This window comes from Gastrolobium bilobum, unplaced genomic scaffold, assembly GCF_033153095.1.
Source record: "Gastrolobium bilobum isolate Gb01-03AN ecotype WA unplaced genomic scaffold, APGP_CSIRO_Gbil_v1 utg16022, whole genome shotgun sequence".
Lineage (NCBI taxonomy): Eukaryota > Viridiplantae > Streptophyta > Magnoliopsida > Fabales > Fabaceae > Gastrolobium > Gastrolobium bilobum.
Genome location: NW_026896072.1, coordinates 47,619 through 66,194, shown reverse-complemented (window position 1 = coordinate 66,194; position 18,576 = coordinate 47,619). Strand labels below are relative to the sequence as shown.

Below are 18,576 nucleotides of genomic sequence, written 5' to 3'. Positions count from 1 at the left end.
GCACCAAGTTTGCTGCCCACCCCCGCAAACTTGGTGCATGTCTGCCAAGTGTCATTGTAGCTGTTATGCAGAGTTCGCCTGCCTGTCCAGCGAACTTCACTGCATGTCTGCCACGTGGCTGGGCAGGTAAAAACATGCAAGAGTATTAATTGCACAAGTTCGCTACATCAGGTAGCGAACTTGTGCACCACCAGTAAGCTGACACATCAGCAAACACAGTTCGCTACTTTGCCCAGCGAACTTGCCCTCGTGGCAGTTTGGAAAAAAGTTTGTAGACGTGGCATTTAGATAATAAAGAATGGGAACAATGGCAAAATGGTCAGTGTTCCTCGGATGAAAGATTTTAACAAAGTCGAATATGAGTCAAATCAGCAGTAGACTCGCAGTATTTTTACCTTGTTCACTAAATAGCACATATCTTTATATATAAAGGTTGGAATTGAGTTATTCCATGGGCTACGAAAATCTAAGGGCCTGTTTGATAACTATTTTGTAAAACAGTTTTTTGTTTTTAAAAACAAAAAAAATAAAAAATAAAAGCTTGTTTGGTAATGGGTGTTCTGAAAAATAGTTCTAAAAACATCATCTCTTCTTTAGTTTTTAAAACATGAATTAGAGAACATCTATTAGGTGTTTTGGTTTTGTTTTTTAATTCTCTGTTTTCAAAATAAGAAAAACACAGAGAACTGTTTGTTTTCATTAATGACAAAACTGTAAATAAGTTAATATTAAAAATCCCAGCAAAAGTAGATTTGATTAGAGTAGATGAAAAGCTAAATGAAACTCAGGGTTGTGAAGATTGGTGAAATAATGAGAGCGAAACATGGTGAAACCTTGCTCTGGTGGGATCTGCATCTCTGCTTGCGTCGCTGCCATTTTCAGTTTCAGAAGCGAATAAAAGTTCAAGGTGCTTCCTCTCAAACTAGTCATTTTCTCAACACAAAAAAAAATGAAAAATCAAAATCTCAGAATTGAAAGGAATGGAATGGATGTTGCAGATCTTTTAAATCCAGAAAAAAAAAATTTCTATGAACCCTCTTCCACCTCCATCGATAGCTTGTCCCAGAATCTTCAAAAAAAATCATCTTGGCTCCTAAGGTTTTTACATATAATTAAAGAAATTATTAAAGTAAGTTAAAAAAATAAAAGTTAACAATCAAATGAGTTTTTGTATTTTTTTGTTTTAAAAACATGTTCTTAAAAAAAATTTACCAAACAGATTTTTTTGTTTTTTAACTTTTAAAATTCATTTCAAAACAAATTTACCAAACAGATTTTTTTATTCTTTTATTCTGAAAATCAATTCTTAAAAACTATTTTACAAAACAGTTTTAAGAACAAAAAAATCAAAATACAATCAAACACACCCTAAGACACGCAGCTACACCATTCATGTACAGCCCAAGACATAAAAATCCATCATTTAGACAAAGTAATTTTGCATGCGAAAAGGTGAATATAAGAACAAATAAGAATTGGGCCAATGATCTAGTTGGGCCAGACCTATTAGTAATAGTAGTTAGAATTAATTGATATTATTGGAAACATTAGATACAGTGACTGATATTAATTGTTGTTATTAAATGGACTAGATAGAGTTACCTGATATTAATTCATATTGTTAGATATAATAAATAGACTTACTAGATATTAATTCATATTGTTAGTTTGGAGAATATTACTCTAAATAGTCAGTAGCTAAGGTATAAAGAAAAACATGAGGAAAGAGATTATTATGAGTGAAAATAGTTGGTCTGGGAGAGACTAAGACCAAGCTCTCGGATTCCTCGAACACAGTCACTCACTCTTTCCTTGAGGACGTGTAACTCATTAAAATTGAATATTTTGATCCTTTTGTATTCAAGACACATAAGAACATGGTAGTTAAAAATTATAGTTTTAAAACTGTGTTTTTATATTTTTACGATTTTTTTTTTTCATCAACATTCTAAGAGCTTTTACGATTTTATGTTTTGCGATTTTTTATTCCCCTTCTGTTTTTATGTAAAAACTCGATTTTAACTACTCGACGTGAAACCCCGGTGGACTTGCACTCTTGATGGAAAGTGGAAACAGAAGACTTAAAACCCTTGAGAACTCTAAAGAGCATATATAACTATAAAAGGAAAAGTTGGGAGTCATCTTAAAGATTAATCTTGGGGGATTCATTAGAGAATAAAGCTCACAAAGAGAAGAAGACTCATAGAGATTGAAAATTTGAAACCTTGAAGACAAGACAAGTGGAAGAACAAGGAGAAATCAAGAGAACTCATCATTATTGTTCTATCTTTCAATCTCTTTAGTCTCTTTTTATTATGTTCATGTTGATTGCATTCATGACTTCCAATACTATGCCAGGCTAGATCTTTCTCTTGGTTAATGGTGATTTTAAAGCCCAAAACTGTTTATATCCATGTATTGGTTTAGGGGGTTTGATCCAGAATTGTCTTATCAATCCTAACGTTTGGTAGCAATTGCATAATTAGTATGAAAGAGTTTTTGTTCATTGTGAAGACAGACAACCCAGGTTAAATAATCCAAGTTTGTGTGACTATTACTTTTTATCTTTCTCAACTCAATGCTTCTGTTGGGTTAAATATAGCGAGCTTGTTCTAGGTCGCTTGATGGATAGGGATTTAGGTAGAGAACTTGTTTTATGTAACAAACTTACTTTGATTCTGCTACTACTATAAAGAAATAGTAAAACAAACTATTTTATTTTTTTTTGTTACTACTACAATAAGGAAACAGTACAATAAACTTACTTTGATTTTAACATTTTCACGGTTATACCTTATTTTTATCACATAAAAAAAAAAAAAAAAGCAGTGCATTATTTCACCTGATCCGAACAAAAGTACATAAAATTTTAATATACTGAAGCATCTTCAGCATCACTAATGCTGACACAGCCGTCAATATAGAATTCAGTGGAGATATCAGTTTCCTCAACAATCCTTCCCCTGTTATATGAGCAAGCACGAGATGCAGAATCAGTATAAAGTATAAACACATTATGGAGGATAAAGTAGAACTCAAATTGTGACGACATAATAGAATAATACCTTTCAAGGACAAACTTCCCCTCTTTATACTTTTGGCTCTTCTCATGCGCATACTCCTGGGAGAGAGAAATACAATTTTAAAGGGACCATAAGTAATAATGAAATATGATAGATGGCTGGGACTAAAGAATGAGGGTAGATACATAAATAAATTTCTAGTCACTTGATGCAGAATAGACATTCTAACTTCTAAGAGATTTCACCTACAACACTCATTTCGAGATATGCAATATTTGAAAATGAGACTATATAAGGGGAGTTTACATATTTCCAGCCAATTATTTGACCACAGCGACAGCAAAAAATATCTGCCACGGTATGCAGTCCCGAAAGCATCAGTCTGTCCTCTAGAGCTCCAATGGTGAAGTTCACACTGCATCATGGGCACAAAACATAAGCATACACGTGAGAATAGGAATATTCAGATCTAGAGACATTTCATCTACGTTGGAACAAAAGAGGGCATAAATCTAGTTCCTGTTTATTATTGACAATGATATGCAAACAATAAGTTGGTGAGGAAACGAAATGTCAAACCAATACTTTCTATAGAAAAGAGGGTTATATATGAAGTTGAACTACGTAGTTCATGATTAGTTTTGTCAGATGCCCAAGTCCTTATTAGCACATAGATATTGTGTTATAAATTTTAATACATCCAACATGATCATTTCAAAATAGCTTTTGTTTTCTTCTAGGAATTGAGAAATTGAGATTCCCTTATTGGAAAGACTCACAATCCAAAGACTATAAACGAGACAAACGAGACGACATCTTGTGAAGTTTGGATGGACTTGGATGTCCAAGGTAGTTGTGAATGAGGTCAAGAGAATTTGTCATCGTACATGCCACATGACAACTAGACACAATAAGATGGTAAATACCGCATGACTCACTACCAACTTCGAACATCCTCCCTATACCCTGATCTTGCATAAGAATAGATTTTGCATTAAAGATAACAGAACGAATGAGTTGACCAATAGATACTAAATTAAAGGAGCAGCAAACAACTATCTTGGAACCATCAGGAAGGGTAACTAAAAGTAAATTATATGATTAGGTAAGAGATATGCAAAGATCCTTATTACAACAGAGATGATTGGAAACACCAGAGTCAATTATCTATGGTTCAAGAGATGGTTGAGAGATGCAAGCAATAGGATTACTGGTTCGTAAGGAGGCCTTACGCCAAAGAAAGGCTTCATAGTCTACACTCATAATAGCCACAGTAACGGCAGAGGATGTTGGCTCCTTGTGAGTAGGATTAGCAGAGGTAGGCTTCCCATACTTCACCCTTCAGCATGCCTCCAAATGTCCAAATTTAGGACAAAAAAAGCATCGAGGCCTGTTGCTACCACTACCATAATTACTATTGCATAAGACAAGATTGCGGTCTCCCATTAGGACTTTCAAGATGAGTGCAACAACACCAAAAAGTTTCAAAAGTCTGAAATCAAAAAAAATTAGCCTGTACCTGCAAAACACACAAAATGTGGTTGAAAAACACTAAAGGGGAGCAAGAAACAGGCACAAAAAATGGGCTAAACAATGGTGGTTCACTGGAATATTTCAAAAGGCCTGGACCCACAACAAACCAAGACCAAATATGAAGAAAGGGCATAAAACACCATGAAAACATCAAAAACACCTAAGTTGAGGTGAAGTCATCGAAAAATGCCGAACGAAGAGGACCCACAATTGAAAAAATCTGAATATGGACAAATCCAGCTCAGGCGAACTTATCGCGGTGCTTCTAGCTAGAAGACGTGGGAAAAGTCACCAGTGGTGGCTGCGGATGGTGGCCAGAAGGATGCTCGTTCGATGAGGCTGCAGAAAGGACACGCGATAAAGAAGGAAGGTTGTCAGTATGAGTCGCAACAAGTTTGTACAAGCAAGGGTTTTAGAGAACCACAATACTTGCCTCCTGAGACAATACATGATCATGCCATCAGATTTGTAGAATGAGGATAACTACCCAACCTTCAGCCATATAGGTACCCCCTATGCCCAAAAGACGGAAATGGAGAGATTAGTCTAAGAAATGCTGAGTGCAGGAATCATTAGGAACAACATCAGCACATTTGCATCTCTTGTGCTTTTCGTTCAGAACAAGGACGGAAGGTGGCGGTTTGCGTGGATTACCACGCCTTGAACAAGATAACCATTCCAGATAAACTTCCCATTACAACCATACATGAACTTTTAGAAGAATTGGAGGGACCAGTTGTGTTTAGTAACCTGGATTTGAAATCTAGGTTTCACCGTATCAACGTTAAGCATAAGATATAGAGAAAACCGCTTTTAGAACACATAAAGGCCATTATGAATTTTTAGTTATGTCATTTGGCTTAACAAACGCATCAACTACTTTTCAATCCTTAATGAATGAGATGTTTAGGCCTTATTTGCACAGATTTCTACTTGTATTTTTTGATGATATAATAATATTAAGTAAAAGTATGGAAGAGCATCTAGGGCACTCACAGAAAATCTTCTCTATATTGACTAAGGACAAACTAGTGGTAAATCAAAAGAAGTTCTCATTGCAGTCCTTAAAATTGAGTACTTGGGACACATATTTTCAGTTGAAGGGGTATCCATAGATCCAACCAAAGTGCATGATACGCTGGACAAGCCACAACCCAAAGATTTGAATGAACATAGGGGATTTCTCGAATTAACAAGAAATTATCGTAGGTTTGTGAAGGTTTACGGAAAAAATAGCAGCTCCACTCGCTCAATTATTGAAGAAAGATGTGTTTCACTGGACTAAATAGGCCACCAAAGCTTTTGTCTTGCTCAAAGAAGCCATGATTAGAGTGTCTACCTTAGCATCACCAGACTTTACCAAGGAATTTCTTATTGAGAACACTTTTGGGAAAGGATTAGGTGTTGTCCTCGTGCAAGAAAGGCATCCCATTTCATTTTGGAGCCAAACTTTATCACCAAGGGCACAATCAAAGTCTGTGTATGAAAGGGATCTCATTGCAGTGGTCCTAGCTATTCAAAGGTGGAGGCATTACTTGCTAGGAAGGCATTTCACAGTACTTACAAACCAGAAAAGTTTGAAGTTTCTGTAAGAACAACGCTTAATCAATCTGGACCAGCATAAATGAGTCATGAAGTTATTGAGCTACAATCTTGACATTTAATAGAAGTCGGAAGGAGAAAACCGAGCTACTTGTGTGTTGTCCAAGAAACCTACAGCTACCCCTCAATGCTTAGCCCTCCCAGCAGCAGTATGTGGCAGTGGAGAGAAGCTAATTAAAAAGGTAATGGCTGACCCAAAATAAAGTACTATCATCCAGGAATTACTTAAGGACTCTACATCTCATGCACATTACAGTTTGAGGCAAGGACTCTTTTACAAAGGAAGGCTAGTCATCTCAACTAAGTCATCTTTTCTTAATTCTATTATTGCTGAATTGCATAACAACCCATTTGGAGGCCTTCAGGTTCTCTTCAAACTTGTAAAAGGACTGCATCAATTCTATTCTGGGAGGGGATGAGAAACGATATTATGAAGTTTATTGAGAGTTGAGGAGTGTCAGAGAAACACATACCAAGCCTTAAAGCTTGAGGGGTTGTTACAGCCCTTACCATACTTGATAAAGTGTGGGAGACATCTCTATATAGGTTTTATTGGAGGACTTCCAAGGACCAAGGGAGGAGTCACCATTATGGTAGTAGTGGACCGTCTTACCATATACAGTCACTTCATACCATTGCAACACCCATATTCAGCTTTGGAGGTAGCTATGGCTTTTAGTCGAGAAATTGTAAGGCTGCATGGGTATCCCAAAAGCATCATTTCAGACAGATTTTTTGGAAGGAGATTTTCAAATTATCAGGGACTTCCTTGCATTTTAGCAATGCCTATCATCCTTAAACGGATGGGCAAACAGATGTAGTCAATCGAATCGTAGAACCTTTCCTACGCTGTTTTTGCTCTCACAAACCCAAAGAGTGGATTAAATGGCTACCATGGGCAGAATTCTGGAACAATAGTAACTATCAAAGTTTCAGCTGGAATGACTCATTTTCAGGCTCTATAAGGCCTCCTCCACCTCCCTTATTCAGGTGGCAATTCTCTGAATGCAAGTTTAATTCAGTTTCCTCACAGCTTCAAGGCTGTGACCACACTTCAGAGGAGCTGAAGTCTAATTTATTGAGCACAAAATAGAATGAAGCAACAAGTTGACAGTCATAGGAGAGAAGTGGAATTTAAATTGGGGGATGAAGTGTTCCTCAAGCTCCAGCGGTACAAATTCAAGACACTTGACAAAAGAATTAATGGGAAGTTCAACCCAGGTTTTATGGACCTTCTATGATTATGGAACGTGTGGGACCAATAGCATATAAAATAGATTTGCCAACAGGAACCAAAATCATCCCACTTTTCACGTATCACAACTCAAAAAGCTCAGTGGTCCTTCCTTTCGTGCATCACTAACCATTACCCAGTTGTTTGACTGAAGATATGGAGCTACAGCTCAGTCCCGAAACTATTTCGACGCCTAGAAGTGCTTTTAAAATGGCAGGATTACCTACTTGCAAGACATTATGCTGCAGTTTCCTGAATTTCACCTTGAGAACAAGGTGAGACTTAAAGGGGGACGTACTGATAGATCTATTGTGTCCCGAATAAACACACGAAGGGAATCTAAATAGCAGGTGGGAACGACAGACTATGCAGAAGCTGACATGGACAAATGCACAAAGGAATGAAGGGTAGTTAGGGGGAAAAGGGGCAACTCTGTTGTGGGAAAAGAATATATTAGGGAGTGAGGAAAAGAGTAGAGAGGAGGGAAATGTGAGAGTAATAACAGGCACCTTTTTTCTGATTTGGGGGAGCCACTGACTGCTCTAATTGTCAGTAATCGTTTTTCATTTCCTTTTCATATTCCAACTTCATACCATACTATAATTCTGGTTTCTCCAGAACTAACATCAATACACATCAAAGTTTATCTTTCTTTTTCTATTTGATTCTCTGGTACCTATTAGTTAGTAATCATTTTTTAACATAAATATCTATACCAAAAAATCAATTAACATACAAATAAAAAAATTTATAAACAATAGCAAGTAACAACAGTTCCATTCTGTAAATGTTAGCATTTAATTCTTATATTTAGTGCAATAGGTTGAAATGCCTGAGTCTTAAATTCCTATTAAATACACAAAGAGATTCCAAATAAATGCAGAATGCATTTTTCATAAAGAGTTTTGAATTATGCCGAACATGGCCACTATACTTTCCAGATTTATGATAGTATCATATTTTGTTTAAATGCAATTTTCAACTAGCAATATCAAAACACCAAATAACATAAGCCACAAGCCTGTTATGGTGTGTGACCAAATAACATAAGCCACAAGCCTGTTATGTTACCACACACCAGTATCATGATCTGTAATTCATTAACTGAAAAATACTCACACGTTATTGAAGAGGTATGCTTTTCCCCGCTGGCAATAAAATGCCTGAGAAGAATAGTAATCAAACATTAAGATGAGAAGTAATTTAACAATCCAGCAGAATAGTTAAGTAATGTACTGGTGGAATCCAAGCAAAACCAATAAGACAGGGACAATGCATTCAATTGTCATCTTTTTCCCCATCAGTCCCTTACACAGTTTATACGTCACCTACATATTTATTTATTATTTTATAAACATAATCACTCTTAATATATGATAATCACGTAAAAACACCCACCACAATCAGATGGATACAAAAACAGTTATTTAAAGAAATGATGCAACAGTCAACAGTTAGAAGGAAAAGTTGTAAGTAATTACTGAAATCTTTTTTCTAGTTATATAAAACAGGACTCTCTTTTCCTTTGATTATAGCATTTTGATACTATATGCTGGCTGAAAGATAAGTAATTCCTATACCCCTCATGACGACAGTTACTAAGTATACCTCTATTAGAATATCAACCTGATGAGTATTATCCAATTATTTCCTCATTTGAAAATTTGATCCTCGATATAGCAGATATATTATTGAACTTCACTCTCTCGACCTCATCAAGATATCTTCAATTTATCCATAAACAGGATTGAATTTGAACAGCAAAAGGACTGAAGTGAAGGATATCAATGATTCAAGCAACAAAGAACCAGTATTTGCCACTATGATTTGTTGCCAATATTGTTGTTAGGTATGCTTCCACTGTAAGAACAGATGAGACGATGAGCTACTACATACTAAGTAATACTCACTCACCATAAAGTTTATGGTGAAAATTGTTAGATATACTTAAATATAAAATAATACGTTGTGTATTGATCTAAGAGAGTTAAAATATATAGAGACTCTAATGGGCTTATATGAAAGGTCCAGACCTAATACAATCAGAATAATTACAGACCTAATACAATCAGAATAATTACAGACTCTAATCATATCTAATCAGACTAATCATATCTAATATATTCTAACACTCCCCCTCAAGCTGGTGCGTATATATTGTGAGCACCAAGCTTGTTACAAATGTATTGAACCCGAGGACCTCTAAGAGCTTTAGTGAAGACATCCGCTAGTTGGTCAGAGGAGTTGACGAAAGCAGTCTTGATTTCTCCTGATTGAATCTTTTCTAAAAATGAAGTGACAATCAATCTCTATATGTTTGGTCCTCTCATGAAAGACAGGATTAGAGGATATATGTAGCGCAGCTTGATTATCACAGATGAGTGTCATGGGTTGTTTCTGTTCACAAAGATGAAGCTCCTGAATCAACTGCTTTAACCAGATTAACTCACAGGTAGTATTTGCCATTGCACGATACTCAGCTTCTGCACTAGACCGAGCAACTACAGGTTGTTTCTTGCTCTTCCACGAAATTAAGTTTCCTCCAAAGAAGACACAATAGCCGGAAGTAGAGCGTCTGTCCGAGGGTGATCTTGCCCAATCAGCATCTGAATAACCACAAATTTCTGTATTTCCCTGATCTGAATACAACAAACATTTTCCTGGTGCTCCTTTGATGTATCGGAGGATCCTCACAGCAGCATCCCAATGTGAATCACAAGGGGAATCAAGGAACTGACTAGCCGTAGTAACAGCGAAAGAAATATCTGGCCTAGTCACAGTAAGATAATTGAGCTTCCCAATTAGCCTCCGATAACGTCCAGGATCAGATAACGGCTCCCCCTGTCCGGGCAATAACTTGACATTAGGATCCATGGGTGTATCAACTGGTTTACTCCCCAACATACCAGTTTCTTCGAGGATATCCAAGGCATATTTCCTTTGACAAATAGAAATGCCCTGTCTAGATTGCGCCACCTCAATTCCCAAGAAGTAACGCAGCTTCCCAAGGTCCTTTGTTTGAAATGCACTGAATAAATGCTGTTTTAACTGACGAATTCTGTCTTGAACACTTCCGGTGAGAATGATGTCGTCAACATAGACTAACAAATAGATGCACTTGTCAGGAGATGTAATCCTATAAAATACAGAATGATCAACTTTACTGCGGATTAAGCCAAACGCCTGAACGGCAGAAGTGAAGCGACTGAACCATGCTCGAGGAGATTGCTTGAGACCATATAAGGATTTTCGAAGACGACACACTTTTCCAGACTCCCCCTGAGCAACAAAACCAGGTGGTTGCTCCATGTAAACTTCCTCTTGCAAATCACCATGAAGAAAGGCATTTTTGATGTCAAGTTGAAGGAGTGGCCAGTGACGAACAGCAGCAAGGGCAAGAAATAGGCGGACTGACGCCATCTCAGCGACCGGAGAGAATGTATCGCCATAATCAAGGCCAAAGATTTGAGTAAAGCCCTTGGCAACTAGGCGTGCCTTGAGTCGATCAACATGACCATCAGGTCCAACTTTTACAGTAAACACCCAGTGACAACCAACTATAGACTTCTCTGGAGGAGCAGAAATAAGGTCCCAAGTGCCATTGGAATGAAGTGCAGTCATCTCATCAAGCATCGCTTGGCGCCACCCTGGATGGGAAAGTGCTTCATTTGTGGTTTTAGGAATAGAAATAGAAGAAAGACTAGAAACAAAGGTGAAATGAGGTGAAGAAAGACGGTCATAGCACAAAAAGATATAAAGAGGATAAGGGTTACGAGTAGTACGTGTACCTTTTCTTTGAGCAATAGGAAGAGCCTCTGGTGAAGGATCCGGAGGGGAAGAATCAACTGCAGGGGGCAATGAGTCAGCAGGAGTCGAGTCGACAGGAGGCACAGTTTTACGAATCTGATAAGTGAGAAGTGGACGGTCAGTAGGTATTGAAGCAATAGGTTGCTTATCTGGAATAGAAGTACCTGCAGCTGGCAAAGACAAGTCAAGAAAAGGGTCGGGAAGAACATGATCAACCTGTGACAACTGAGATGAGATAGAATGAAAGGGTTGTTGATCAAGAAAAGTGACATCAGCGGAAACTAAGTAACGCTTAAGATCTGGAGAATAACAACGATAACCCTTTTGAAGACGAGAATAATTAAGAAAAATACATTCAAAAGCTTTGGATGTTAACTTGTTCTTACCAGGGGTGAGATCATGAACAAAACAGGTACAACCAAAGACATGTGGGGATAGAGGATAGAGAGGAACATCTGGAAGCAATAAGTGATAAGGAATGTCATTATCAAGCACAGATGAAGGCATACGGTTGATGAGAAAAGAAAAGGCAAGGACTGCATCGGCCCAGAAGTGAAGAGGAACATGCATGTGAATAAGAAGAGTCTGTGCAGTCTCAATGAGGTGTCTATTCTTACGTTCAGCTACTCCATTTTGTTGTAGAGTGTGAGGACAAGTAGTTTGGTGTAAAGTACCCTGTTTGGCTAAGAAATTAGAAAAGTCCACAGAAACATATTCCTTAGCATTATCACTACGTAAAATACGAATAGAGGCACCAAATTGAGTATGAATTTCAGCAAAAAAAAAATTGATAAATAGAAAACAACTCAGAACGGTTTTTCATTAAATAGATCCAAGTACAACGAGAAAAATCATCAATAAAGGTAACAAAATACCGAAAACCTAAAACAGACACACTACGACTAGGACCCCAAATATCTGAATGAATAATTGAAAAAGAAGCATCAACTCGTTTATTGACTCGATTAGCGAAGGAGGAGCGTATGTGCTTTCCTTGCTGACATGACTGACAATCTAAAGTCTGAAGACCGGACAAAAGAGGAACCATCTTCTGTAACTTGGAAAGACTAGGAAGCCCGATGCGACTGTGGATGAGTTGTGGAGATTCTGTGAGAGAACAAGCAACGGAAGGACTCAGCACAACGTAGAACAGACCCCGTGACTCACGGCCCACTCCAATCATCTTCCCCGTACCCGAGTCCTGCACAGAAACAGAATGATTTGAGAAAGTTACAATACAGTGAAGAGAGTTGATCAATTTACTAACAGATATTAAATTGTAAGGGATGTTAAGAATGTAATAGACAGATGTTAAGGTCAATGAGGAGGTTGGACAGATTTGTCCAATTCCATGAACAGGAGCCTTAGTGCCATCAGCAAGGGTAAAAGAGGGTAAGTTATCAGAATATGTAAGGGATGAAAAGAGTTCCTTATTACCACAGAGGTGATCAGTAGCACCTGAGTCAAATATCCAAGGGCCAAGTGATGCAGAATGAGAAACACAAGCAACGGGATTACCAATTTCTGAAGCAGAGGCCTAAGACTGAGGAGAGACCTTTCTGAGAAGAGTCTGGAATGCTGGATAGTCTTCAGAGGCGAGAAAGACTGTAACATTTGAAGCAGAATCCGATTGAGCTACATTAGCAGCATAAGAAGGTCGCACGTGAGGGTACTTTGTGTAGCAACGTTCCTCATAATGACCAAGTTGCTGACAGTAATTACAACGAGGTCGCTGACCACGTCCGACTGGGCCTCCTGGGCCACGTCCTCCTGGGGCTCCTGGACCACGTCCTCCTGGGGCTCCTGGACCACGTCCTCCCGGGCCTCTACCACGACCACGTCCACCTCCAATGTTACCGCGAAAGTCAGTACGGGTAGTAGAATCAACAGCAGAAGATGATGCAGGAGTAGATTTCTTATTCAGATTCAGAAGACGCTGATACGTCATTGAAAGATCAGGCTCCCCACTAGTCAAGATAGTATCCCGGACATTATCATATTCTTCGGGGAGGCCAGACAGTGTGGCAACCATAAAGAGGCGTTCCACCTGTTTCCTATATGTAGTAGCATCAGTAGGGTAAGGCAACATATCCAAATATGCCTGCATCAAAGATCGACTCTTGCCAACATATGTCTCCATCTGAATGTCGGATGATTTGCTCAGTTCCATAAACTGAGAGATGAAGAAATAGAGCTGCTGAACATCATTAGTGTAGAGGTTTTTTGCTTCCTGCCACACTTCAGTACAAGTTTGAAACGAATAGAAGATGTCCAAGACAACTGGATCAATAGATTGCCAGAGGATGCTCAGAAGCTGGTTGTCGATCTTTTCCCAATCAGACTTTTCCTCCTTAGGGACATCAGTAGACTTAGTCGTGAGGTGGCTCCCATGTCCTTGTCCAAAGAACCAAACTCGAACAGAGGTGGTCCAGTTCTTGTAATTAACGGAACCCTTCAATTTTGAAGAGGTAATGGACCCAACATTGGTAGAGATGATATTGGGAGAATTTTTGACAGAAGGAGATGGAGAATTGACCTCCGAATGAACAGAACCATCTGTTGCCATAATAAAAAATCAGAAAGATATAAACCGAGTAAATAGGAACGAACCTGATCACCGATCAAGAATGGGTGCGCGCAAAAAGTCAGACCCACACCAAAACAATCACAGATCCAGAAAGAGCAGGAGAAGGCGAGCTTCTTTGTCCAAGACCGGTCGGAAAAAGCCGCCGGAAAAGGGCTCACGCGCCGGCAGAAGGTGGCGCGTGAAGCCCACGCGCAGAGGAGCTGGGAGGCGCGTGAGAGCGCGTGGGAGCTCCGATGGTGGCCGGACTGCCACAGAGCTGGTCGCCGGGAGAAGAGGGTGTTGATCGCGTGGAAACTCCGGTGAAAACTCGCCGGAAAAGTGCTCTGGCGGCCTGAACAGTGGCTTACGGTGGCGGACGGTGGTTCCAGTGACTGTCGGAGGTGCTGACGCGTTCGGAAAAATTACTCAGAGGCTGTTTACAGCCCTAGATGGCTTGCCGGAAGGACGCACGGCAAGAAAGAGGACTCCTAAGCAGTGGGCTTAGGTTCTAAAGCAAAAACAAGGTTTCTAAGCGGAAGCGAGGGTCCCCAGAACGAAAGAGCTCTGATACCAACTTAAATATAAAATAATATGTTGTGTATTGATCTAATTCAGAGAGTTACAATATATAGAGACTCTAATGGGCTTATATGAAAGGCCCAGACCTAATACAATCAGAATAATTGAATAATTACAGACTTTAATCATATCTAATCATATCTAATCAGACTAATCATATCTAATCATATCTAATATATTCTAACAGATATAATTATTAATGAGCCCTTTTCTTACCAGAATAGCCATAATAAGTTTGTTGTTTTCTCAATAGAGGTAGAAGCTGCAACGGGAATGCTAATGAGAAAAAAAAAAGCAGCAGAGGGAATTTGTAAAAGATAACCTAAGAGCTGTAAATATGATAAAGCCACTGAAGATATCTCTGCAAAGAGTACACTATGACAGCAGAATAAGAGAAGTAATCACAAGCCCCTTATGAAGCTGTCTTTATGACAGAAAAAATCTCAGTACTACCGAATCATACTCAAGACACACTTGTTGCCATTGATAAGGGCTTCAAAATGCATCAGTTCTCTAACTTATATAGTAGAAGCAGTCCAATCCACTCACCAACATATCAACAACAACCTTACTCAACCGGATACTTTGGTATGGATTTAGTGCAATGTATATGTTATCACTAGGTTTAGAAATTAATAAACTGGTCATCCAGATTTTACTAGAAGGAATGCAAACTAGAAATGTTCAAGGATACAGTAGTCAAGGTACAACCTTTTGGGGTTCTAAGGTTAAGGACTTAAGGGTCAGTTTCGACACCCTTAAAGAAAGGGGTTAAAAAATTCAGGGATGAGTTTCATATGAAAAACTAAAAGCTGAAATTTTCATCAATTTTTTTAAGGGTGTACCAATCTGACTACAAGGGACAAACAATTTTCTCTAGCATTACTCCTGTAATTGTAAGGACTTTAAACCCCACTTAGCATATATAAAAGACCCCTAGGAAATAAACGGCTCAATTTATCAAAGCTTGATTTTTACCAATCAGGGCCATGCTTCTAGCACATAATTATCAAATTTCACAGACCCCATATTAAAAAGATAGTAAATTTTCATATACCAACATAAGAAAAAGGAGATAAAATTATATACTGTTCTTTGAAATCAGAAAAAATTGATGTTCTAAGCCTGTTTATTATGCTTCATCCATGGCTAGTTCAAAAGCAGTTGCTGAAACGACAATATTAGATAAAACAGTGCTTATAACAAAATTTACCCGAGAGATGAGAGCATCAAAAAGGGCCAGGTGGGTTTTGCAGGACTTGCAACAATAAGACCTACCCTCTAACTCCACTGCAAAGATTCTTCCCATTTTTCTTCGTTTTTTATGGAAATTGAGAAACCCTTTGATGTTCACCACCCAATGTAATGAGATTCAGAGACAGAGGAAGAGAAGTAAAACGGTCACACATGTGATACTGAGTTATTGGTAGTTTAATTGTGGATGAAAAGTTCAACCAAGAAATGTTTTTTTTTTCCTCATTCATTCTGTTTGTTACTGTACTTTTATTAAAAAAAGAAAATGTTTTTAACTTTTTATAAGAATAAAATATATTAACTTAATTTGTTTAATTAATATGTAGTTTTTTTTAGATTAGCCTCTAATTATATTTTATTACATGTTAAAAGACTTTGGCTATTCCAAAGAAAATAATAATAAAATAATAAAAGACTTTGCCTTTATTTACTAAAAAAAGACTTTGGCTTTGACCCATGATATGACTGGAGGGATTTGGCAGGAATAGAAAATGAAAATCAAATTCTTATTAAAAATTAATATAAAATATCTAAATATTAATTAAGATAAAATATTAATTGAGATAAAATAAAAATATAAAAAAATAATTATTGTTGATTATAGAATTGACACAAATCAATTAGTGATAAAATATGTTTTACTTAACCACCAAAAAATGTATTAATTATCTAATGATCATTACGCAATCAACTTAAATGTTCCCGAGGCTACATGAAAATAAAATCATCGCGTTTTTTGCATTTACATTTTACATAAAGTGACGAAATCAAAAGGGGTTTGTATATCTGCCAATACTGCACGGCTTTTTCTTCTCCCGCCGACCCAAAAAGATGGTGAGGCCCACCATATTTTTAAAAGAATAAATAAATAAGGAAAAAGTATGTATCATTTTAAAAGATATAAATTTATATTATTTTAAGTGAGAGAAAGAAGTAAATAATAAAAGAGAGAGAATGAATGGGATAAGTTTTAAATATGCAGATCTCACCTCTTTGTGAGAATGAAAGGATATAAGGTGTGTCATTTAAAATGATACACCTTTTTTCCAATAAATAAATAGAAAATGTTGATGAGTCTCTCGTATGATAAGAGGGGAACCCTTCTGCATAACAGCAGCAGAAGTGTTTTTCCCAAAACAAAATATATAAATGTTTTGTACCAAAATATATATATATATATATATATATATATATATATATATATGTAAATACTATTTATGATCTCTAACAAAAAATACGGTCTCCACTTTAGTCCCTTACAAAAATAAATTAGTCAGTTAGTCCCTAACAAATTCAAAGTTCATTTAGTTGAAATCGTGGTCCCTCCAAAATTCAAAAAAGACCCATATTAGTCCCTCAAAATGACTAAAATGGATCCACTTTGAATTTGTTAGGGACTAACTGACTAATTTATTTTTGTAAGGGACTAAAGTGGGGACCGTGTTTTTTGTTAGGGACCAAAAAGGGTGTTTACTCTATATATATAAAGAGTTCGCTTTTTCTACCGGCAATGTAGATAACTTATCTACATTGAGCTCAAAACGACGTCGTTTTGAGGCGGAAATTAAGGTATTTTTGTAATTATAATTTATTCCAGGGTTATAATAGTTTTTTATTATAATTTTTTAATTTTTCAACCCAAAACGACGTCGTTTTGGGAGCGAATGTAAATAACTTATCTACATTCACTGTAAAATTATTAAAGCCATATATAAATGCAAAATATAGGATAAAAGCAAGAGTAGAATTATTTTTACAAACTACATTATGTATTTATGGGTAATACATATTACTTGAATATGTAATATCCATAGTACATTATATAGTTTGTAAGAGTTTATAAACAAAAAGTTTGTAAATATAATTTATTCCTAAAAACAATTATAATCAGATAAAATGTATAAATATAATGCAATATATGCCTACATTAATTAGATGTGAAGGAATATGAATCCTCACATGTGAAAAAAAATATGACATGGTCATATGGAAAATCATAATGATACAAAGGTGGATTAATAATAATAAAGGAAGACAGAAAAAAATATTGAAATAAGTAGTTACAAAATCATAACTGTTGATTCATATTTGTATGGTAATGATCTTCCCACATGACCATGTCATTTTTTTTCATATGAGATGATCCATTTTCGATATGAAGATATAAATAACAACCCAACGAATGTAAGGAGCTGGGTAGGTGGGAAGAGAATTTGGGTTTGATTTCCACCAAATACATCTTGTAGGGATACTTGGGAGGCTTACTCGCCTCAAAAAGGTAATTAGGGTCGGTATACCAAATATATATATGAGTTTGGGATAGGTTATTCTACCTACCATTTATTCTACCTACTATTTTCCAATACTGTTAAATCAAAATCTAAAGAGGAAAGAGAAAGATAAATGTTAATTAAGATTACGATCTAACGGTATTGGAGAGTGATAGGCAAATAAAAGGTAGGTAGAATAATCTATCCCTTAGGAAAATTAATGAAAGGTGTTTTGTAAAATTCATATAATAAATAAACAAATAAAAATATCAAAACACTCTTCATTAATTCTCCTAACATTCAAAACGACGAAGTTTTGGGGTGGCTAGAGAAAAGGTTTCCTCAAGTGACTTGAGAAATATTTATATATATGTGTGTGTGGAAAAAATGTTTCTGCTTTTATTGCAAATAAATTTTTGGAACTCATTTATTTCACTAAAAGTAGAAACATTTTTCACACACACATATATTTCCTATCGAACATCTGCCATATATGCCTAGATCTTTCCATTTTCCCATTTCTTAGAGATATAGTTTAGAGAGAGACTGTGAGGTACTTCTGAGTTTTTCTTTCTCTTCTTTCTTGTCTTTCTTCCAATTTGTAACTGCAATCTTTATGTTTTAAACAAAACTTGTTTTCATATGTGCATATGTAAAATCAATATTTATTTTCTCCTCCCTTCACGCTAGTGGAATTATCCTAGGGTT

General features: G+C 36.8%; 1 protein-coding gene across 1 annotated transcript; it reads right to left on the bottom strand.

Annotated features, from left to right (window-relative positions):
- Window positions 1–2,744: 2,744 nt before the first annotated feature.
- Window positions 2,745–15,785, bottom strand: LOC133297650 (protein yippee-like At5g53940). Its single transcript, XM_061496819.1, has 5 exons — window positions 15,558–15,785; window positions 8,512–8,555; window positions 3,330–3,438; window positions 3,066–3,121; window positions 2,745–2,963 (listed from the first exon to the last, which is right to left on the bottom strand). The coding sequence occupies exons 1-5, from the start codon at window positions 15,651–15,653 to the stop codon at window positions 2,870–2,872; spliced, it is 399 nt and encodes a 132-aa protein (XP_061352803.1). The 5' UTR covers window positions 15,654–15,785; the 3' UTR covers window positions 2,745–2,869.
- Between the last annotated feature and the right edge of the window lie 2,791 nt (window positions 15,786–18,576).